Source organism: Adelges cooleyi, unplaced genomic scaffold (genome assembly GCF_023614345.1).
Source record: "Adelges cooleyi isolate 19-005CV unplaced genomic scaffold, UGA_ACOO_1.1 ACOO_flye_CR_arks_rails_tigmint_CR_PRNA_306, whole genome shotgun sequence".
Taxonomy (NCBI): Eukaryota; Metazoa; Arthropoda; class Insecta; order Hemiptera; family Adelgidae; genus Adelges; species Adelges cooleyi.
Window position 1 is genome coordinate 2,089,129 of NW_026095977.1, and position 25,525 is coordinate 2,114,653.

General features: G+C 31.7%; 1 protein-coding gene across 2 annotated transcripts in view; it reads right to left on the reverse strand.

Annotated features, from left to right (window-relative positions):
• The window catches only part of LOC126839518 (CD151 antigen-like), a 44,256-nt gene that overhangs the window by 13,341 nt on the left and 5,390 nt on the right, over window positions 1–25,525 (reverse strand). Inside the window, exon 2 of one of the 2 annotated variants that reach the window (XM_050574861.1) lies at window positions 23,666–23,837. In XM_050574861.1, coding sequence (XP_050430818.1) covers window positions 23,666–23,791 — 126 coding nt within the window. In that variant the 5' untranslated portion in view covers window positions 23,792–23,837. Of the gene's footprint in view, window positions 1–12,626; window positions 12,827–23,665; window positions 23,838–25,525 lie in introns of those variants that run through there. The other variant, XM_050574862.1, reaches the window with a different exon arrangement.

The window sequence follows — 25,525 nt, forward strand, 5'->3', positions numbered from 1 at the left end:
ATTTTTTGGAGGGTTTTCATTGTAAAAGGATAGTAATACAATTATCCCACACAAGTTTTGGAACTGATTCGACGATTGTACAAAGCGTTTGATTATTTTAAGTTGAAAAATGTTTACACTTTTTGGGTGTCTTTCTCTATTTCGAATGGTAAAACGTGAACTTTTTGAATTTTGGCCAAAAAAGTAACTAACGCAAAAAAGTTGTCTCAACAGTTCAAATATTATTTTGGGTCCAGATACGAAATTAACAATTAAAATCACATAAATTTCGGTCCACGTCGAAGTTAAAAAAGTATTGTCGTTTTTTTTTTTAAATGTCATATTTTTGGCATATATTTTTTGTACTTTAACGGGGCTGCCATAAAAAATATGGCCGAAAATGCTTATCAGAAAGAAAAATACGGTTAGTACGACTTTTTCAAACGACCGAAAACGATAAAATATCATAGTTAATAGATTGGTCAATAATATTAATGTTATACAACTCCATCGATTTCAGAAATATGTATTACATTTTATTGGACTTCTGCGTTGAACCGAACCAGAGTAGGCCACATATTCAAACTAGATTGTTATGTTGTCATAATAAAAAAAAGTAAAAAAATTATTTTACCATACTTTAAACGGTGTAATTTTATTTTTATTTCATTTTCAATGCTACCTATGAGATAAGTTGATCGTTTCCTCTTTTTAAAAACAATCAACATACCTATGTCGCATTACTATATATTATGGTGACCTAAGATTTTTTCATTGACAAATATTCTACCGTTGGTCTTGAACTAGATTCCGTACGGACCTTGTGAAATGTTTCACTAGTTATTATGATTATACACTAAACGTTTTATATTAAAAAATAGTATTACATATTATTATGATTAATAAATATCTGTCTGAAAAATATATTTAAAAAAAATAATCACTCTAAGTCGAACCAGTCGACTGAATATTTTTATTTTACTCTCCATAGTTTCTCCTGCGTTTTAATTGCACTGATTAATATTGTCAGGTCCACTGATAACAAGCACTCCACTTTGAGTCTCGCTTTTTATAATAATTTATAGAGCAGAAATTTAATTAATTTTAACGTCCTCCAAACTAAATACACACCTTTATGAATTATTTATAATTTCGAAGAATACATAAATCGTCTTGCTCTCCCTCTAGACACTTTGAAATTGAAAGCAACGAGATCGAGTATAAGTTAACACCCCAGCAAACAACATTGATTTATTATAATTTCAAAGAAATAAGATACACACTGCATTATGCAATATTGTGTAGAATACATTATACTAAGAAGTATCTTTAGACGGATTTAAGATTGAAAAAAATAGCATTTTAATTACCCATTACTTATGCAAGGTAAAAAAGTAGGTAAGCCCAAACATGAAAATTATTATATTGAACATCATATAAATAATACAACATTTGGGAATAGCAGATAGTTGTGAGCCAATAATAAAATATTGTATTTATAGGTGTTTGATTTAAACAAATAGTTTACTTTTATCAATCAGCTTATATTATACATTAGGTATTAGCTTGTACAATTTTAGAGGTTTTTAAGTCATTATTTTCAAGTAATTTGTTTTTTAGCTATAAATTAATAATATTATATTGTAAACATCAAAAGCGACAACGACCAACGCAGTCAAAGCTTGCCTGCTTGGATATTCATAAATCAAAAAATACAAAAGACCGTCGAGCCAGCTCGGAATCTTATTTTCTATCTGGGTATGCCTGTGATATTATAATTTTGACCACCCTCCTTATATTATAGTATTAATCATATCTTTGAAGTCGAACGAACCGCCCTGATCCGACGACACGGTGTAATTTACAATTTAATTTATTTAAATTATCGCGTCTCTTCGATATTTGTATGGTAATGATTATTATGATAATTACAATTTATCATGTGAACATAGTGTACACTAGGACTAACCTAGTCTGACCGGTGCCTGGAGGGGGAGGAGGCGAAGGAGAGGCACATGGAAATATCCCACAGGAAGGAAGTGGCAGTACCCTATTCTTAGTGTAATTTCCCCGAGGGTCCCCGAGGCGGAACCCGGCCAATTTCTCGAGGATGTCCGGTGTCCCTTTGGAAGCCCCTCAGAAATCCTTATCCGGGACTTCTGCAAAGGAGTTCAATCTGACTGTCCATGACTTGCCTGGGCAGTTGTTGTGCAACGTCGGATGGGTTGGGTTAAAACCGAAAAAATTCGCAATGGTTAAAATAATCGAATAAAAATAATTACAGGAAACACAAATTATGGCGGCTATTAAAATTGTTTACATAACATGAATATTATTAATTGCCAATAATCATTACAGCCAGGCCCATAAACGATTCAAGCACACACGTTAGATGCCAAAATTATATTTTATTGCTTTCATAAAAATACACATAGTATTAGTATTGCCTACTTAGTACATTAACGACACCGTGTCTCTCAAATGACTCATCTTCCAGATGACGAGGGATTGTGCGAAATCATCGTTAACCGTTTTATAATATACTTATGTTTACACTAAACGCAACACTTAAGAATGACATAAGAAACGACAGTAGCGTTACTTCCTTAACGTTATTTTGTATATATATATATAAAAAAACAGCATCCAATTTATTAACCTATTATAGCACCACCTAATGGTTTTTTTATTACAATTTTTAAAACGAGGACTAAATGATTGCTGAACAATTATTTATTAGTCATAAAGTTTTGAGTTAAGTTATCCAATGTCATTGTGAACACATTGACTCGAGTCAACAACTATAATGTATATACAAACATTTTTATTCTCCATAAAGTTCAGTGTGGATATTTGTGCAAAACTGTTACATTTTTTTGTCCTTGTAATACCACATTTTATTTACCAAATATATTTATGGTGTTCTTGTTCATAGTCCAAAATTGACATTGACCCTATTTAATATGTATGTTTGTATATAATGAAATTGACTAATTATTATTTAAAAAGTGTTTAAGTTGATATTGAATATAAAGAGTTACGTTACAAATGATAGAAGTCGAGCCTATTAGGAAAAACAAGATTAACTAATTATTATGGATTTTTCCCCCTCTTTTTTTTTTTAAATAACTTTGTTTAAAACTGACAACTTTTCGAATTGTGTGTATTTTAAAAAAGCGTTTTATTTCATGACCAAAATATTATAGCTTGTAAAATGTGGGACTTTGATTTTTGAACCGTACCGCCAATGAATAAGATATCAAAAGCTAGTAAAAAAAAAAAAATATATTTTATTAAACATCTTGTTTTTTTTTTAATTCCCAAGGGTGACGCTTTAATAGAAGACTTAAGGCGCAAACTTTTTACTTTGCCAGGAATATACCACATAATTCTATAAAAATGTCTATCCTACAATATGGTCGTCGTCACTTTTTTGTTTACACTACAAGTGACCCTTCTGCTTTTTGTTTGTTTTGTGCAACAGTCCATTAGACCGCCGCCACTTTGTAATCGCATTATAATAATATGAGCTAAGCTTGATAAGCACAATGTACAAACCTGAGATAACAAAACCGGCCCAAATTCGTTTGGCCGCCCGCGAGAAATAATCGATAGCCGACAACAATGGGCTGTGATCGGTTGGCGACAATTGAGAAATTATACAATATCGCAGCAACGGTGCCGAAGAGTTAAGAAATAATGCAATACACAATAATAAAACACATTATATAGGTACAGAGATATCCAACGCAATTACAAATTAATGAAATACCTACAGCTGCCACGGGTGAGAGCGAAAAGTTTTCAATGCTTTGGCCCGAGGTCTCTTCTAATCTTTCTGGTAGTTGATGAAAAAAAAAATATATGTTCAATTATTATTATTAGCGTTATCGTCGGGTTAAGCAACCCGAAAAAAACACAAGCAAATTAAATTGTCTACGGTGTTTGCACGTTTCTTACTGCTCACTCGGTCGTGAGTAACGCGTGTCGTCACCACAAGACGAAGGTCATAAACGACTTCTGGGTTTTGGTGCAACATTACAAAAGCACAAAGCACGGTATTATTCAATTACCATAAGCTCTACATTCCAAAAACACCGGGACCGCAATTGCATGGGTGCGTCGGCCCTTATTAAGAATTCCACTTGTGCGGTGGCAGCCGACCGCCAAAACATTAAAGGATTTTAAAACGGATTAGATAAAACCAGACGGTGCAATCTCTATAATATATTAAAACAATGTGATTACTGAAAATGTAAACAATCCACAAAACCCTCACCAACTCAAGTGTGCAACACACTGGTTGACAAATGACAATTATTTTCGCGAAGGTACCGAAAGCAAACGGTTTGCTGTTAACCATTTTGGCGATGTTTTGTTTAATAAAATGTTTGCTCTTAAACAGCTAGTAAAAAGCTTTTCAGAGGTTTGTAATGTTTGGTACTTATGATAATGCAATATTATTTTTGTGGTAAACAAACAATCCTTATCAATCTCAACATTATCAGCACAAATCAGTAAACATGTTATCTCTTATAATTTATCTCCAATCTTCATTTTGTCACAGATATATATATATATATATACCTATATATAATAAACTACATTGCAACTGCTAGTAATATGAATTGAAGTCGACGTGCTTCATTTTTCTGGGATTTATGTGTGTATAAAAAATATATTATGTATATAATGTTATTCTGTGCTATCGACTTAACTTATAATTGTTATAAACACATATTTTCATGTGATAAGATTTTGATTACCACAAAGACGGCAGAAAATGGCAACTTCAATTATCTCTATTGGCGGTATGCACACTTAGCAATCTAGTTTGTTATATATATTTGTGTCTTTTGTACAATTGTTTAATCGGTAATTTTCTCTTATCACTTATCAGTTATCTCTAACTAAATGTGAATGTTTAACGTGAAAATGGCGATGTCTAAATTCTTGTATCCAGCCCAAAAACATATCCGTGTTAAACAAAATTCTTTACGGTATATATGAGATATGTATTATAAAAATGATTCAATAAAATATCATTATTAGTAAAATGTTTTGTACGATAATTTCGTTTCTAGAATGTGGTCACACTGAGTTGAGGAGGGTTCTACTGATAACTGTTATCGGTAGAATATGATGGAGTGCACCGTATTCTGGTTGTATCCAATCTGTGATATTATTATAAATAAAGGCAACCCAATTATTAACAACTATAATATCCGTCGGTGAGTTGTTATTCAGTAAAATAATATGTAAATAGAACCACGTCAGTATTAACAAAAAAAAATTACATGTCCAGCAAAAATATATCGGCGTTTTATTTGTCGGACCAATGCAAAATATTTACAATATTAAATAAATATAAAAAAACCACGTTTGACCGGAGAAAATAAATTTGATAATAATGTTATCGGTATTTTTCAGAATTCGCCACCGGATAAGGTTTACCGACCTCTGTCACATTACTTAGGAAAACCCCAATGCATAATTTAATGTATTAACCGACAATGTGCGACGGTCGACACGTTCAAAATTCGACTGCAATAACAATAATAAAACCGAAATCGAAAAAGACCCAACAAATGGGACGGGTAAGTCCACAAATACATACTAAACATAAATCTTGGTCTTCGCCTAATCCCTTGCAAATGGGGCCGACCGTCCAAATCTTTTCTTCGCACAAATCTCATATCCATCGCCATTCCGTACAATGTGTAAATAAAATAAACATATACCGTGTTAGAAAACTTTAGCAACCTTAAAATGTCCTATATATAATATAGTGGACTGCAGTCTATTTAAAATAAACAGAGTCGACCAGTGCATAAATAAAATTACTGATAATTTTAACATGAAAATTAATTTTGTACTCTTGACGTTTTTAATTGGACGTTATCTATGAGAGATTGCACAATAAGATCCTGCACAATACAAAGGGCAGAGAGAGAGAGAGAGAGAAATTAAAAAAATAAATACAAAGAGAATAATATATTATTTAAATATAAGAAATATGCTAACTCTCCCATGTGTACAAACGTTTTTTTGTCAAATGGGCAAATTTCAAGCCAAAGTGAAAATTATTTTACACTCAGAAATTTAGAAAACCGTGCAAGTGGCTTTTGATTCTATTATATCATTTTCGATTTATGGGCCCAAAGAAAAATTGGTACTATAACAATAACTACTTGCAAATGTCAATGAAAATCGGTTGATAATTTATTGTAACGGTTCAACCATAATAATAAGAAAAATATTATACGAGCAAAACGCATTGGCTACTAGAGTATAATTTATGCTAAACCTACACGAGGTATTTCTATAAAATTTAAATTACTATGAATTCCGTTGTAATTAATCCGCTGGGTAGTACATAAATAATTTTAATCCATCATAACTGGTACTATTATCATGTTTTTTTAGAAATATAAATCATGATATAATATATTTTATATACACAAGAACCATCCTGTATAATCTTCTATGTGGACACAGACGTAATAAGCAGCAAGACAATTCAACGTTTGTATACTAGCAAATTGCGAAAATACCTATACATGTACAGGTGTGCACATACAGCTTGGGCCGCAAAAAAAAAAAAACAAGCCCAATGCCATGGCGCCGAATGGTAATGAAAAGTAAAAGTAAAAAAACATTAACATCTTGTCATAAATTCCACGACGCGTTGGCGGACGTTGGACAAGAAAACAAAATAAAATAGTTAAGATTCATCACAGTGTGGCCGAGACACGGTAATACTATGATCCTTTGTGGGCAACAAAAAAACTGGTTAAATGTGTTTGTGATCGAGGGATTATTGTTGGCGATCACCCGGTATATTGGCGGCCATTTAACGTAAGACACTAAATTTAGGGGGGGGGGTGGGATGAGGTAAAATAGAATATCCACAGAAAAAAATAATACTACACTGTTAACGACTTAAAAAATAATTATCAAAACTGTTTATCGCCAATTAGGATTTTTTTTTTTAATAAGTTGTTCTTGCTTAAAAAAAATTAATGAGATATTACTATAATGGTTAGCGTTTAAGTCGATCAAAAGTACAGAAATACAGAGTTTACTATGGTATAAAATATGATGAGAACTTTCATATTATCTTGTAATGCTGCAAAATGTCATTAATTAAAATGACCCCCCCCCCCCCCAAAAAAAAAAGAACCTACAAAATTGTAATTATTCGTTTAGAGAAAAAGAATAATTAGTGTCTTACCTGGATTAATGGATCACCCCGGATTCTGGTGGGAGTAATTATTTTGAAAATAATCCCATGAAACGGAATTTTTCTTTTATTTCTCTATGCTGTTTAGTATTATGTTATAAAAAATGGTACTTTTAAAAATAGAATAATGGACGAACCGGGTAGTCGGTCGACCCTTACTACCACACACTGTCACCATAAGTCGCATAGGTTTTTTTTTAGGTTTTCCACGAATAAAAAAGTTGCCAGCTAGACGTGAACAACGAGCAACGTTAATGATGACTAGGTGTGGATTTTCACCACCACTTTATGCCACCAAAGCATTTCTATTATGGGAATTGCTCGAGTCATCGAATCATTATAAAAAAAAAAAAACTCCTTAGACGTCAAATCATGCTCTTCGATAGAGAAACTTTGGCTGAATAAAATTGACAAAAAAATCATCTGAAAGTCAAACGAGAAAATATTGTCAACGCCGTTTTCGTTGGGTTGATTTTTTCATTTTCCAAAAAAAAAAAAAACGCTTTCCAGTGGGAAATGTGTGTGTGTGTGCAAGACGAAACGAGTGAGCTCATCTTTTATCACATCTAGCCTTGTACGATAAATGTGCCATTTAGAATGTCCGTCCATTGTGGAACGGCCGCTTGAGTAACAACAATGCACGGCAATAATAATAATAATGTTATTATATATGTATATTCTTATTATCGTGTACTATTACAATAATAATAAAAAAAATTGCATAAAACCCGAATAGGTTTTTTAATAAGGATACGCGCTGGAGACGTCACAAGATTATAATAAACATATCTTTTGGCTCATCTTAATAGTATACACCAACGGTTTATAAGAAAATGAAAACATAAAAATAAACACATAATAATCACCGAGATCGTTCCAAGCCCGACAGATCAAACCGACTATTCGAAGGTTAGGTTCTCGACATTCCTGAATATTCAAATAATTATTAAAATATTACATTGATTTGCACAGTCTTACTATTTAATATGTTAACCTCATCATCGTTCAAACAAATTACACATACAACAACTGTTGTGAGTCGACTCAGAAATGCACAGCACTTCAAATATGTACAAACATGATGTTTTGTGGAGAAAGATAGTGGCTGTGATAGTCTGACAGATAAATAGCTGCCTACCAAAAAAGAATGCTCATAACTGTATATTAATTATAAGTGTACCTACTATAGTTTAAGTTTTAAATTGAGATTTTGCAACAAAAAAAAAAATCTCCTTAACTCGACGCTCTTTAAAAAGTATTTGGCGTCCTCTAGAATATTTGCTCGCGTACTTAAAATATAAGATTACAACTTCTTTTTGTGTTACCTTCTTTGTTTTAATTAAAACCGTATCGGATAACAAATTGTTTTAAAAGGTCAACAGTAAGTTCTTAAGATGATTATTATTAGCATCTTTTCGGGAAAAATTCAAATTACTTCTAAACTTGTATGGGATATTCTTTAGATGTAGTATTAAATCTTAAGTACTATGCAAGAGTACTTAAATGTATCCCTATTTGAAAATACCTAGGCATGGTCGGCATATAGACTCCGGGTCGAGTTTGTCTACGGCAATATTATTATTATTTTTCCTTGAATGTAATCTGCTAAAGACAACAGCACAAAGGTTTTCTGCGGAAACGTTTCGACCGTTAACAAAGGCATGCGATTTCGTGCCTTTGTGGCTCAGGGCTTAGGGTATGCGCTTGGCCAAACCCAATGCGTATCTAGATAATATACAGCCCATATAATAACACAACAATAAGATAGTGGAAAACATTATTATGACATAATTGGTAAATTCGTTTCGGCCCCCATTTCGGTGGAGTGCACAAAGTAAATTATCGAGACGGACCTAGGCTTTATTTTAAGATGCAATAGGCAACACCGAGTGTGCAGTAGGAAATTTTAAATGTCCAATCATTTTCAATTGAATGTACATAATAAAGACTTGATTTTTATTTTTTCCTCGATACAATGTGCAGAAAACCATTTTATTTTAATTTGTCATTTTTCAGGAAGTTGAATTACTTGCATTGAACATATTTTTTTAAATGGACTTTAAGAGATAACATAATTGTCTAATCACTTATTACGAAGTTGACACTTTTTTTTACAAAACTTCATATTTTGATAATCATTAGTGCAAAGACAAATTAAACTCGAGTTTTTTTGTTTGCAATATATTGCAATATTCGGATTTTCCTAACCGCCAAATTGACAAATTATTAGATTTAAAAATTATTGCTTTTGATAAACATTATACATACGTAGGCATGTACACGTTTTGTAACGGTTATTTTGGTTTTTAACTTGGATTAAAAAAATGAAACCGGATACTTTGTCAATTCAACGGGTTTCTAGATATTTATTTTTGATATCTAGTAATATTTTTTGTCGGGCATGTATTATTTGATTGTCTTTGAAAAAGAAAACCAACTAGATCAATTGTGAACAGATAATTATATTATTTAAAAAACAATTTTTTAACAGTATCTGAGAAATATATAACATTAAAATGATGTTGTTATAATGTTGAAATATTAAAAAATGGGAGGGGGACGAAACTAAAATATATGTGCACCATGTAGTTGGAAAAAATCCTTACAATAAATCCTGGATGGATTCTTTATACAATATTTGTATATCTTTGATATCTCGACCATCACGTGTAGTACAGATAGTGTAAAAATAAATTATACATTCGAGAATATGCTATATGAAAACTCCTGTAGTATGCGGTACCTTGTTTGTTATTTGCTGGAGAATTCCATCTCTCTACTTTTAGCCAAACCCCGGGAAAAAATACCTTTTAAATGCCAAAAGTTTTTATAATCTGTAAAATAAAATGAAACTTTGTTGCAAAAACGGACCAAACCAACAAACATTTAATAATTCTACGCGGCTTTGTGTTTTGGCTAACATACTATTAAAGGAGTTTTGTGAGATATACAACGAGCTTTGTTTTTCAAACTAATTTCGAGCCTTATCGCGTGAACTAAGGTTGTTTTTACTATCGTTAAAATAATGTTATTACAGACATAAGTTCTGTGATAAACACAGTGAACCGCTCAACTAGTTGGCTGCACAGGACGAATAAACAAGAGGAGGGCATAAAACCTTATCTTGTATTTATCTGTGAAACTTAGCAGTTTCGGAGTAAAAGAAAACCTCAACATGATAAATAAATGAAATATTAGAACAGACCATTTTCAGGCAATATTTTATAACCTTGAAGAAATTCTAAAATCCAAAGTACTAAAACTGAGCTTGCTAATGAAAAATTATTTTTATCAAAAACGCCTATGCCAATATTTGGATAAAGTGTGTATCTTAAATTTTGTGAGTTTGATTTGTGAGTTGGACAAAAACGTTACATATCAATAAGAAATTATCTCATTGCTGTGCTAGTATAATATGATACGTTATGAGATAATAGATTTCAATAAATAAAATCGATCAAGATAAAAAACAGATAACTGTTTGAGTAAAATTGATATGATTTTTAGATTAATTTGTAGTAGATACATCTGGCTTACATAAATTTATACATAAATAGGTTTTTATTCACAGCAAAAACAAGATATTATGTCCTTTATATAATTCAGTTTATTTTGGGACAGTTCTTCAAATAGTGTTATCGCAAAGCAATAAAATATGATAAAGCATAATATTAATATGTTATAATGATATATTTTGTGTTCATTAATCATGTAACACTATTTTTTTACAGAATTATATATTGCTGAGTGATTTACCTACCTAACCGTTCAGATATTAGCTGAATTACCAACCAACACCTCCTCTAAGTGTGTGTGTAATATGTGTCAGAGCTGTAATTAGAGAGCGGATTTTTAAATATATATTTATATTTATTTATTAGCTTTATGCAGCTCAACGGGGATAAAAAAATGTGGACGATTTGTCGATCACAGAATATTTTGCATAATTCAGAATATATTGCATAACTGTCAGGAAAAAATCATATTCCTTGTTGGTTTTATTAAATAGTATATTAATTTTTAAAGAGGCTGTTTTAAAAGTTACTACACGTATAAAGTAATTACTAAGTAATTATTAGTGAGCATTAAAAATAGTTAGTTAGTTAACTTAATGTTATTTCTATATTGGTTTTTTTTTTATTAAAAATATTTTGGTATATTTTAATGAGATTGGTTTTTAATATTACAAATGAACATTTTACTATATCTTTCACGAATAAAATTGTTTAGCTTCGATGCGATAACTGAGAAGGCAATGGTTTTATAAATCATGCAATTATAATTTTTTCTTTGTTAAAATTTAATTATTGTTTGTTGTCTCGATTGAATAATAGAACATTTGATATTTTTTTGTTACATAAATACATATAGACAATTTGTTGAAAAAATCGGGGGATGAAAACGTTTTCAAGACAAAATTTACACTATTTGTTTTGACTACCAGTAAAATCGATTAAAATAATTGCTAGTAAGATAGTCTGATTAAAAAATAAATAAAAAGTAAATTCAATCAAGTTATGCCTTTTGTGAGGATATCAAATCAAATTCCTGGAACGATACGTTTGTGTCGTTTCTCTTTATAACAATTTTAATTGAATTTTCTTTTTTTCACAAGTGCAAACTCAATTGAGCAATCAGGATAACATGATATTAATTATTTTAATCACCATTTGTTGTAATATATTTATAACGAATGTTGTAAATTTCGATTCGGTAAAGTTTTAAATGCCTGTATTTAAAAGTAGTGAGGAGCATTATAACACATTAGTTACAATTAATATAAACAATAGTGTTTATTTTGTAGTGAATACATAACCAAACAACAAAACATATTGAATATTGATTTTAATTCTATTTTCGCAAATCTTTTTACAAGTTCATTGTAAAAGTGAATATTGTCTCCTTGTAATTGAATTTTGAAATAACGACCTTTTTGTAAGTGAATAGGTAAAACAGAGTATACAATATTCATTCTGTGTTTTCTATTTTTTCGTTCGTTTTTGTATTCATTGAAGTTGCTTCTCTTTTATAACGTAAGATAACATGACTAAATGTGACTCCATTAAGCAATAATATGTAGGTATGTTTTTAGAATTTAAAGTTTTACACCACTTTTACAATAAACGGTCCATATATATGTATATGATACTCAAGCCTTGTTGACATTAGCATCAGTCCCAGGTAGATACTAATAATCCTGGCCTGTCGTCGACCCAAGTAGATACCAAAGGTATGTTAAAAAATAAAATTGTATTTTAATTTTTCCAAATTAGACAGTTTTTTTTTTTCAAAAAATCAGACATCGTTTTCAGGTTTGAGCGATTTTTACTGTACCAATTTTTGTTTTGTTTTTTTACTCCCCCCTCACCCGTATAGTCAGAGGGTAGTTTGGACTTTACCGTACCTGGTTTTTTTAAAAAATTTTTTTTTTTTTTTTAGGCAGCCGACAGCGGTGCAGAGTTGGACATAAATGCAGGTATAACACAGAGTGTCCTCACAGAGAGCTGGTGGCGATAGGTAGAGGTGTATATTGTCGTATTAACGCACTGCCGAACCGGTTTTCTACGAACGGCGAATTGTCGGATACGCGCTGACGGGCATGGCGCACTGTCAATGACTGACATAGCTATATCGAAGCGTGGCCGCCAGTGCTCCCAGCAACGACACTGCCCGTTCCCCCACTCCCCCCTGGATCAAATTTGGCCGGTATGACATTGTAGAGACCGTATAATAATATTGCTTCGTATAACAACGTCCCGAAGGATGTGTAAAAGTCCAGAAACCGCCAACGATCCCCGACCCCTCGACCATGATTTAAATAGACCAGGTTATTGCGTATCTACACCACCCCCTCTTCCTAACAATATTCAGACGCAAAATAAAAATTAATGGCACCATAACGGGCGGCGTTCTTATTGGTTTAAATTTATTGATCGATAAGCTATTTTTTTATCTTATCGGTTTACAGTGGTTATAAGCCTCGGACAAAATACAAGAAATTCTAGTTTTTAATTTGGATTTTTTATTCGATACGGATCTTATAATTGTCTTTATTTATTCATAATGTAAAATAAAAAATGTATCTGCACAAGAAGAATGAACAAATAAATAAAAGCGTTTATAGTTTAACTAATATTAGTTGTTAATTAATTGTAATTATAATTTTCCGGCTTGTTCGATTAATTTATTCTATTTCTTTTTTTAGTTTTTGTGTGTTTAAAATTTGATTTTGTTTTCATCATGACTAAGTTTCATTCTTTCTTTTCTAGGGGCTCTCATAGGTGGTATTAGTAACTCGTATTAAAATAAATATTTTTTAATTGATAAAATTGTAAAAATACAATTTCTGTTTTCAAATTTGCGCGGGTAAATATCGACCAATGAGAATGCCGCCCGTTACGCTGCCATTTTGTGAAAAAATAATCACATAGAGTGGGGATATGCAATAACCTGGTATATTTTAATCATGCCCTCGACGACCCGTTCTGTTGTACGGGGTAAATAATTACAGGGTCATTTATCGCTGTGTAAAAAATATATAGGTTTGTAAAGTTGTGTTATCAATGTTTTGCACTAAAGTACTGATAATGGAAATCGTTATCATTTTGTTTATCATTGATTAGACCCTGTATGATAATAATATTTACTCCTACAGCTGATACCATTTATTCGATAACCAGTATATTGGTTTAAAATTAAAATATATAGTTGAAATTTTGTCTGGCCGTTTGGTCTAAAATAAAGCGAAATGGCTTTTACTCGTAGGAAAAATTATTTAAATTAAAAATAACACTTCCGAGCTTATACGCAAATTAACCGGTTAATGAATTTGACATGGTCGAAATTTATCAAACCCTCTTTTTTTCTTAAATATTGCCCATACAAAACTCCTTAAAAACAGACCGCACGCAATCCCCCTTGCAAGAAGTAACTTTTTAAAATATTTTCTTTTTGACGCTTTATATTTTGATTCCGCAATTTAAATAACACATTGGGTCGTTGTAATGGGTTTGTTTCAGACCTATTGTACAAAGTTGTATGTGTTAATGGAAATGTTATGTAGGTTCGATTATTACATGAGTTAGTTTAGGCTGTTATTACCCTAACGGTTAATACATGTGTTTACTTAAAAACTGTAACACTTGGGTAGATTATGAGCTTATAACTGCAATCCTTGTTAGTCTTAGGTATAAATGAAATAGCCAATATAGATAAAAAAATGGGTAAAATTCCTACCTTGAGATGATTTTTAATTTAGAAAAATTAAGTGATAACAAAATTTATAGTTATTTTTTGGTGGGAAAAATGTTGTTTATAATTTGTTCACAACAGCTGGTAATTTTGATATCAAAAGTTAAAGAGATATGCCACTGACAGTTATTCCCCCACCTTTCCTTAAACTTTGGTTTTAGCTTAAGGCCAGGATTTGGGTCTTGTCCCCCCCACAGCTCGTCCGACCTTGTCCCAAGTGGATAAACCACCAGCGAGACTTGTAACCGTAGTAATAGTATTAGAGAGTGTAATAGTCCTAAAACTTATTGTGTAGAAATGATTAACACAGGAACCCAAACCCTAAATCAAAGTTTTAACTCTGAGACGAAGGTCACATTCCGATGAACGTTTCCATGCCAAACTGTGGACGATAAGAAGTATTCATTCATTTTATAGCCAATAATAATTGCATGACTGGTGTGTGTAACGAAAGTTCGTTGCATTAATATTATGCTGTAGAAAACGGTTTACTGATGAAATTTGTCTTTTTATCGGTCTACTCTACTGGATGAGCTTATCCATAACACAAAATTAATATTTTCACACTAAAAAGTAGGTACCTTACTTTTTGTGCTATACAAATGAATTACCTAATTTTTTGTAGTTTTTCATAAACTAACGGTGCTAATGACTTACACCAAACGTGTACTAATCGTCAACTCGCAAAAATGTCAGATTTGATTGAAAAAAGATTGAGCAATTAAATAAATATGTCGTTATAAGTTTTTGTAGATTTCGGAGGTCACACAGGTCTATGGGAATTATTATAGCTGAAGGTGATAAAATTACTTTAAAATAAAACGCTTTGATGTGTAATGGTAGAGAATAGAAAGCAATTCATTCATCGACCAAAGCATTGTAATGACATGTGTTTAAAATTTTTTTTTATATTAGAGTGGAAAGTGTTTAGGGTTGGTCGTCTGGCTATAATTTTTAAGGATGGGCTTGAATAGATTATTACAAGACTATTTTTAGTCGAGGAGTTTGTCTCCCCAGAAGTGAATCGAGTCGGTTATGTATACTTGCCATAACGTGTTTTTGTGTATCTTTAATCGTTAACCGGGTCTACCAAAAGGTCTCTATTAGGTCCTATTCTATCATGTCCCTAGTCGACGAGGAAGTTTAACGTTATTATAGTTAAGCGTTATGAAACAAACCCATCTCTTAAAGGTAATAAAAAATATAAAAAACCAGTACAACTTCGGAGAACGTGGAAACATTTGAAAATGAATTTAGCAAAAAACATATTATTATACAATATCGACAAGGCTCGATTGAATAGCAGTACAAAACCAGTTAGACCTTTTAATATTCAAAACAACCCCATTAATAATTGTATACATTTACAACGTATAAGTAAAATTAGATATTCAATAAGCGTTTCTCTGTGGCAAATAAATTCCTCAAGACGGTCGTCTCGGCCATTGAAAAGCAAAAAAAGTTTTTAATTGTTTCCATTGGATTAGCACTGGCTTTGAAACACCGACGTGTTTCGCCCATAAAGTTTATAGAAATGTTCGGAGGCGTTTAATCGACATTTTCAATTCAAAAGCTAAGCAATAATAATACAATAGTAACGCGTTGCGGTTAAATTCAATTTTATTGTTACTGTCATAATCCGGCTAGGTTAGGCGCAGATTTATGAGTGTACCTACCTATTTTACGGTCAAACTTTAGTCATTACAATACACAACGTCCGGGCCAGCTGTATGTACAAACGCTGGCAAATGCAATGTATTAATAATAATTATTGACCACATTATTATTATTACATGTACATTCTAGACGTTGTACAGAACAATAATTCGAGGGCACAGCTGTGCATTGCACGGCATAGAGCAAGTCTACCGTAATTACCATAAATGTCCAACAACTCATAATATAATGTATAATGTTTTATGTTATCAAGTGAGTCACATTTCTAGCGTGTCAGTGTTGTTACCTGTTCTTTTTCTAAATAAAAAAACCAATAGTTGATGGTAATTTTTTGAGAAACGACTCTTAACCAGTAGGTACTACTTTTATAGCATTTGCCAGAGTTGTTTGTACTAGAAAATTAGCGCAATGCAGTGCATTCACTCAATAACCTGAATTTAACTGCATTTACCGGCCAGCCATTAATGATAACAATCATAGAATCAATCGGTCATCAAGTCAATTACACGAGATGAAAATATACTGTTCTGTACGTCGCTAAAAATCATTTAATCGCAGTGAATGTTTTATTTTTATAATTAAAAATATACAGTTAAATGATTATCATTTTTTTTCTGTTTGTATGTATATACATATTAACATAATTTTGAATCGAACGATTGCTATAATAAGAGAGTCTTACAAGTTGGATTATTTTGGTCTTGGCGAATATTGTTCGAATCTATTTTTTTTTCTGTACAGCTTTCTTGCTGTACTTGCAGCTTTAAAATTAGTATAATTTAATTTGAAATAACTTTTCGTAATTGTCGATAATTATGTTAATATGAGAAGTTATTTTTATTTATCTTGTTTTTTATGGTAATAACAGAAAAAGTTCAAAAAAATATATATGATGCAACACCACCTATCTCAATTACCATTCAATTCAATTATAACCGTGTTATCAATTATTCGATTATAGCGTTATCAAAAATCTGTGCCCGACAGTGTGACCAACCTGATTTGGCCAAAAAAAAAATAAGATATGAGGAGTTGCATCTTAAGCGACGTTATTTATCCATTAAAACTTAAACCGGTCCAATGGCGAAAAATCATAATAACTGTATTTATGGCTTGATAAAGTTTTAATAAATTATAAATATTAAATAATATTCCGAATTTAATTGTGATTTTACTGTTTTTAAATAAACCTTTTAGATTTGCGTTTTTTTTTTGAAAACTCGTTTACATTTTTTTGTTTATTCAACACATTTTTTCCCGCGATTTTACATTTCGAATTTCACTGTCGACATTATTATTAATTTTCAAATTGTATAAGTATTCAATTCCATTTCGACTCGGATAACTTTATTGGACGTTCGCCGAATCCGAAACAAGCGAAGAATTGGGTTAGGAATAGCAACATATTGTTCTGTGAACTTGTCACAAGAAAAACGCTATTACGTTGGTTGTTATATAATTTGACAAAATGTATTTTCCCATTTTCAATTCGCGGTACTGCGTAACGTCTATTTTATTAAGGAGTAAAGTATAGGCAAATCCTGGGCACGGGTGTATTTTGTTTTGCGGCAATACAATTTTTGGTTCTGGGAAATATTTTGCGCTAAAAAAGTCTCAAGTAGTTACTTTGACTGTTTCGTGTATTGAAATTGGTTTTTACCGTTCTGGGTAAAAATTGCATTGTCGAGAGTGGTTTTTATTGAATAACTTTCAATAGTCAAATTATGTAAGCTGCATAATATTATATTGGTTTTTGTTTTATATGTTTTATTTCGTGTTTAACACAAACAATAACTACATTTTGTTATGCAATAGTGAAGTGCTGGTGACAGCAGTGTGCTACTCAATCTAACATATTTCTTGTATTTTTAAAAAAGTAATTTTCGCAGAAAACGGAAAGCCCTGATAAAACCCTACTTATTATTGTATGCATTACTACGTTCCTGCGGGCTACAGTAAAATAAATACTATGTATTTCTTAGCGACAAGCTAAACCTGCCCCAGCCACTTCGACGAATCGTTTACATTGCATCTTCAATTATCCACTCACATTTTGAGCTTTGAGCTTATTCGAGCCTTGGGGGTTTGATGTAAAACGTGATCAACCGGTAAACAAACACCGGTTTACATATAAAAAATATAGAACATTTAAACGGAAAACCTCAGACAAATGTGAGATATTCAAATAGAATACAATTTTAAAAACGGTTCAAATGAAGATACGTTAAAAGCTGACTACAATGATGAAATGACACTCAATACATGCAATAATGTAAAATTTGCCGTTGAATAAATAGTCAAAACCACAGTCAGCACAGTCTAAGAACATGCATAGAAGTACAGTGAGAAGTTAGCAAAGTTGGGTCAAGGAAATTGATCAATTTGAAAGTGACAGGATTTCTTTTTTTTGTTATAAATAAATACATTCGTTCATAAGTACTTAAAATATATACATCTACAAGTAACCTTCAGTCAATTTTCAGCTAAAAATGCGCCTTGAAATTAAAAAACTTACATTTTTTTGGGGGGAAAGGCTTAACAACATTTTAGGGTTAAAGCAGATTTTGCATAGAGGAATGCAAAAGCTGAATGAAAACTTAAAAAAAATGGTTAAATTTTTTGAAATTTGGTACACTTAAAAGTTGAATACAACAATGTAATATTGATAATGTTTCAAATTTTAAAGTTACATTACACGAGACCTATCTGCAGCCTTCTAAAGTTCAGTTCTAAAATCTTAAAAACTGAAAGGTTAAAATAAAATTCATAGGTGAGATATAATACAAATAAAATTGGAGTTTGATTATTATTATTAGACAAGGACATGTGTAATTCATGCTTGTGTTAAAAACGTCGACTCCAACCGACCAGTTATAGCAAATTGAGTTGATTATAAATTGGAAAACCGAAATTTTTTTTTTTTAAGGTTTTTTCCTGGATTTGACACAGTGAACCTAACCAATGCCTCCTAAATCGAATACCTTCACAACTAAACTAGGGTTAGCCCCATTATTCAAATCCGCTTTGTGTTTCTAACAAATGAATGTTCGTACATATTATTGAAATCCGAAAGTTTGTGCAGCCCCCAAAAGTGTTAAACTAAAATGTTTATTATTCCAACCGGCAGACTAAGGGTAGATCGTACTTGGAAACGGGGAGACCGCCGTTGAGAGCATCCAGAGTAAAAACAGCTGTGCGGCAAACTAATTTCCCGAGGTCCACATTATACTGGTATGGACAAACCTAACCTAACCCGAGATAATTAAACGGGTAAGTCCATTACGAACGGCTGTCCAAACATGTTGGCAACAAATAAAAATTAAAGCGAAAAATGTGCCCAACAGTGAAATGGTTCTAAATGAAAATGTCTCTGGGCAAAATGTACCTACTGTCAAGAATAACGGCCTGGACATGGAACGTTACACAAGTTCAACACAAACCCGTTTAAAGTCTAATAAATTACAAGTTTTTAGTCAGACTAAAAGCAAAACGGTCGCATTAAAACGGCTATACGGTTTTTCATTAATAAAATATATTTTTTAAAGTTTAAAAAAAAAAACGGTTAATGTGTTTGTACAGTGGTTTTGACAATGAATTTTAATCGACTTGATTCAGAACTGATTTTTGAACTATTAATTGGTTATCATTTTTTTGTTTTACCTGATAGAAAATAATATGTAAATTAACAGAATATAAACTACTAGAGATCAAAATATGTTATAGTGCTAAACATAATTAAGGAACATACTATATGTTTGTGCATTATTTTGTCTCGAAAAACTTTGATATTTCTTCAAATTTTTTTATTTTTTTACAATAATATATAGTCAAAACCAATTCAAGACGTTTCATTTATTATTCACGACACGTTTAAAAAAGTATAGAAGTCTTGTATTTTTGTTTTTTAATCTATTATTCAAACACTACTAATAAACTTGCTGTTAACAGGTACATAAGTGGTCGGTGAAAGTATAATATTTTTTTGGAATTTTAATAGGTTTAAAAAATTGTTTAAATAATTGTTTCAACGGTAATAATAATAGTATATAATTGGCAACTGAACTCGACTGATATGTGTTAAAAATTCTAACATGTAGTTTTTATCAATTGTGTTTTATATTATTTAAAAACTATTAATACTGTGCATGTTATATTATTTTATATGTCAGTAACAACGTGTTTAAATGTTGGTTTTTTAATTACCTATTTAAATACCGTTATCAGTGGTTATTTATGGATTTTTAATTGCATATATTAACGATTATAAAATAGTTTGTGTTTATTAAATCAAATTATATTTATACCAAAATGGCTATTGTACCCTCGCAAGGTGTACCTATTTAAAACTATTTTCTTGTGGACAGGACTTGGGTAAAGTTTATGTCGTGCAACATTGACTGTACACACACATTCGGCCAACAACATTTTACAGGTAGGTTATTGTTTTTATTTGTTTAAGCCGCTATTTTTAATCCAATGCGTGCTAACACGAAATATATAGTGGTCCGTTTTCTACGCATTCGATTACGGGGCGTTTATTTATGAAACCGATTTGAAAAAAATGCATAGATGGAACAACAACAAAAAAAAAAAACACCAACAGCCAGCGAAAGGGCCCGAAAATAAATTACCGCCTGCCTAACCTATAAGACCTTAGCGGTGACAATGGAAAGAGCAAAACACATATTGGTTTTTGCGTTGATGTGTTTCTCTTCTGTATAGGTATACTATATATATATATATTATTAAAAATGTACACAAAGCACACAAAACGTGGGCGCAAAACGTCCAACTGGAAATAGAAATACTACAAACACAATGCACAAAACATAGTCTTCGACTTAAGCAAAATCGAAAACCACTGTTCGTCGTCGTCGTCGCCCGACCAAAAAAGCCTTTTATCCACATGAGTTCCAAATAATAATTAGATTTACCCTTAGAATACACACACACAGTCCTTTCCAGAAAACCGCCCGTTGCAGTCAGGTCCACAAAACAATCCAAGACAATCTCTTGGTGTAACAATAATAATATTGCCTACAAACGAGACAGAGTTGGATATTTTTCGAAAAAAATTTCATTAAAAAAATGTATATTTAAAAAAAAAAAAATTTAATTTATACACCAAAAGGGTGAAACTGCGCTAAAAAGTTTTAGTCAGCCCGACACGGGCTTGCTGAAATTACAACAAAAAAGATTACATTGTATACTCACATTAGCAACACAAAGACAAAACAAAAACATTTTTCCTGTGACTAAAGCATATAATTGCATATTTGGACATTTTAAAATGCATATTTTAATACATTTATGGTCATTTCCATCCCAGCTCTAGTCACGACTAAATACTGTCTGAAGTGCTCACATTTTTCTTTAGTCATAGTTAGACAGCGAATATATTTTTTTTTTTGAGTTTTTATAATATAAAATCAAGTCTTTAATAATATGTTCGTTATATATTTTGTAATCAGAATTTTTTCGCACACAATTAATTCGTTTTCTTCATCGAAGAAGGGTAACTGTAGCTAGAAGGGGGAGCTTGTTAAAAACAATCTTATATTTCAATTTTAATCAGAGCAAAGTAATAACCAACTTGCGTGGCGAAATTTGATTACTTTTTGTTATTTTTTTTTTTTATGAATAAAAAACAAGTCGTTGCCATTTGGCTCAGAGATGAAAAATGGAAAAATGATATCGTTGACCTATGGTGTCGAAAACCCTTTGTTTTAAGTACGTACTCACGTGCTTGGCCACCAAAGTAAAAAGCGACTTATCTGAAGGATTAAACCCTGTGTTATACGAGCTAAGATGGCGGAAAACGTTTTTAGAGCGTTCCCAGTAAGAAAGGGACCCGGGTCAATAAACAAAGTGGATAAATGTTATTAAGAAAAAGGCGCTGGGGTTGAAAGAAATGGAGCGGACACCACTTGTGTGGGATATGAGCCATAAAAGAGGACATCCGACCAACGTCTAAACTTTTACATTAAAGCCATTGCCCGTTTATACTTTTTTTTTTTTTTTTTGACTCCATAAAGGCACAATAAGCCCTTGGAGAATAATTCCCATTGCCATTCACACAACGGTCACCTTTAGTAATCTGAATAAAAAATTCTCAACAATGTATAGCTGTTGGTATGTTAATATATCTAGGAAAACAAAATTATTTGTCACAGTTCACTCGTATCCACGGTTTAATTATCTTGAGAATTAATTAAAATGTAACAGTTTAGCTCTCATAATTTCAATTAAAAAAAATAATGTATATTCATCATACAAATAATATGCATAACCATACAAAAAAAAAACGAAACAATTAACACAAATGATCAATTTGGTTCAGCAAAAAATATGTTTATCAAATTGAATATTTTTAGTAATTCGCTTGTAACGTTTTTCAAATTTCTTTTCTTTTCTTATTACATGTGTTTTTCTATTAATTAGGACATTTTTGGAAAACACAAAACTGCATTGTTTTTAGTGCATTATTATTGTACTGTGGAAATTAACAAATCGGTTTAAATATTTATCTTGGCCCGATTATTGGAATTTTAAAATAACTATGCTCGAGTACCTTAACTCACAACGACTACATTACTATAAAACCATTAAATTTTCAGTTAAGCATCAGAGTACATTATATTTGTAAAATATTAAATAAATTATCACTGTACCTACCACACGATTCGAAACAAGAACCAAATTGCATCAATTTTTTAATCGTTTTACATTTTAAGTTTTAAAAAATACAGTTTTATGTTATACATAACAAGCGTTTGTACTCATAAAAATGTGTTAAACTCTTCAACTAATTTTAATGATGAATGTTAAACGATTATTATCGATTTGATTCAGAACTGATCTTTGGATTATTAATATTAAAATTATTATAAAGTCGAATATTAAAATACCAAAATGTATTAATATTTAAATTTAACGTTTAATTTTTATATATTTTATTTAATCGGTTATAACTTTTTTTTTACATGAATGAATATATGTAAATTATAATTTAATCTAGAAAAAACTTGAGCAAAACTTGTGGTTATATTTTATAGCTATAGTTTAAGTATATCAATATAAAGTACCTATACAATAATAGCTGTACGTCCAGTCCTTTAGTCCAAAAAATAAAACAGATAATAACAAAGTAGCTAAATAAAGAAAAACCGATCATCTTATCTATGGAAAAGGATTAATATTCGGGCTTCGGTACAAGTTTGTGCTTGTAAAAAAATAAAAATAATAAAACCAAATTGCTTCCCTTCGGCTGTGTAGGCTCCAATATATAAACTAGTCACGGGGAAACCAACATTATCAATATATATGTAAATTGTGCGGGGGTGGGGGTTATGGTCATGGATATAATAGCTGTGATAATACCATAAAGCATACATGCAAAAGCAAACACACATTAGGTTACTGTACCAGAATTTTGCGGCAAATATTTACAATATAATATATATATATATATATTTATTGCCTACAAACACACACACACACACTGTGTTTACTCACATTTGATGTCTTGCTCGTCCCATCGCTGTCCGAAGATCCCCCAGAGTCGTCGGTTGCACTTGAATCGGTTCCGCTTTCCACCTTAGCCGGGTTGTTGGCCCGTTTGTCCCTTTCTTTTGCGCTCATAGCGCGATGCTACCCTCACGCGCGGTCTTAAGACAGCGGCTTAAGTCTGGAAAAAAAAAATACCCCCCAATAAAAACGGCGTGTAGTTTGTAACAATGAAAAGTAGTAAGTTTACACACAAAAAAAAAAAAACAACCCCCAAACGCAGGTACACGACAACGGATGTGCCTACAACAACGGTGTTTGTGAGATTTTCCTTTGCAAAAAAAAAAATATATATATATATATATCTGTAAAAAACCAAACGGATTTAAGTGGCTTGAACGGCTAAAGTCGGATGAAATGGGAGGGAAAAAATAACAATCATAATAATAATATTATGCAAATGCATTTTATACTGTAATGATTCGTATACGGTGGAATTATAAAGCGACTCGGACCACTCGGAGTGCGGTTTCTCTTAATATAATATTATATTATAAACATAAGATTGTCAACAATTATGCCGTGCCTCGGTCCTTGAAAAATATCAATTATACATGATAATTTGAAGATGAACAACATGATTTAATGTTATTACAATACACAGCTGATGGAAATAAGAATGCCACAACACAAAAAATAACCGATTTACGAGGAAACTCAATTTCAAGATCGAAACTGCTCTCAAAATGATTGGTTTTAAAGCTTAATTTTAATATTTTGCAATTATTTGTGCTCGTTGTTTTGTTAAACAAAATAGAAATTGAAATCCTCCCAAAGATAGGTACGCCGGCAAATAAAGCCATTTTTTTTTTTATCAAACTTTCGCCACAACTCGGTGAAAAATAACTCTAAAAGTTTTATTACTAGAAAAACTCAATATGTTTTTACATTGAAATTAGACAGGCATCCTCGAAACGGTTACTGGATAAACTGTTGCCAAATATTGCCTATCCATTGCGCCTTAATAAAGAGCGCTTTCCGTTCCCCATGACAAAAAAAAACCCCTCAAATTTTGTGTTGTGTACCAGTCTTGCATAATAATATATTCAATTGCTGTGTGGCGCAGAAATAATATGAATAATGTGATTACAATGCACAATCAGTCGCGCTTATATAGCTGACAATACAGTGTTATTGTCGAGCTATAGAGACACGATTCTCCCACCGGATATATACCGGATATATTTAATAATGGCAACAATACACTATCATAATAATATTCTTCCGGCACGTTCCGCCATGGAAAACCCGCCAATCAGAGAGTGTGTGATTTCGGTTTTACCGCAATGCGACTTTTGGATTCCGCGAAAATTCGTGGAGTTTCAAAAAAACACACCACACCGAAAAGGCTAAGTACACCGCCGATGTAGATAGGGTTTTTTTTTTTTTTTTGATTGGTTCCAAATGCAATTTATTTGGACATTTAAATTTACGCACGTAACGCCGATGGAAAAATATAGGTATAAAGTAAAAAACCAAAACCTCGACCACTAATTATGCCCTGCGGCGAAACATACATGTTTTATTGACTCGAGGTTAATCATTTTTTTTTTTTTTTGTAGCATTTTTACCAGCAGGTCGCAATAATGAAGTAACCGAAAAGACGAGCTGCAGTGTGACCAGAATCATGGAATTACATAATATTGCTTATCAGTTATAATATCATCCATTGTTATAAAACGGTGATAACAGTTATAAACATGTGATAAGGTTCTAATTCCCACAAAGAATGTGAAATTTGTTTTAGGAACGCCCAACACTATGATAAAACGGTATCGCTGCACAAAATATGAAACCAGTTTCGGATTA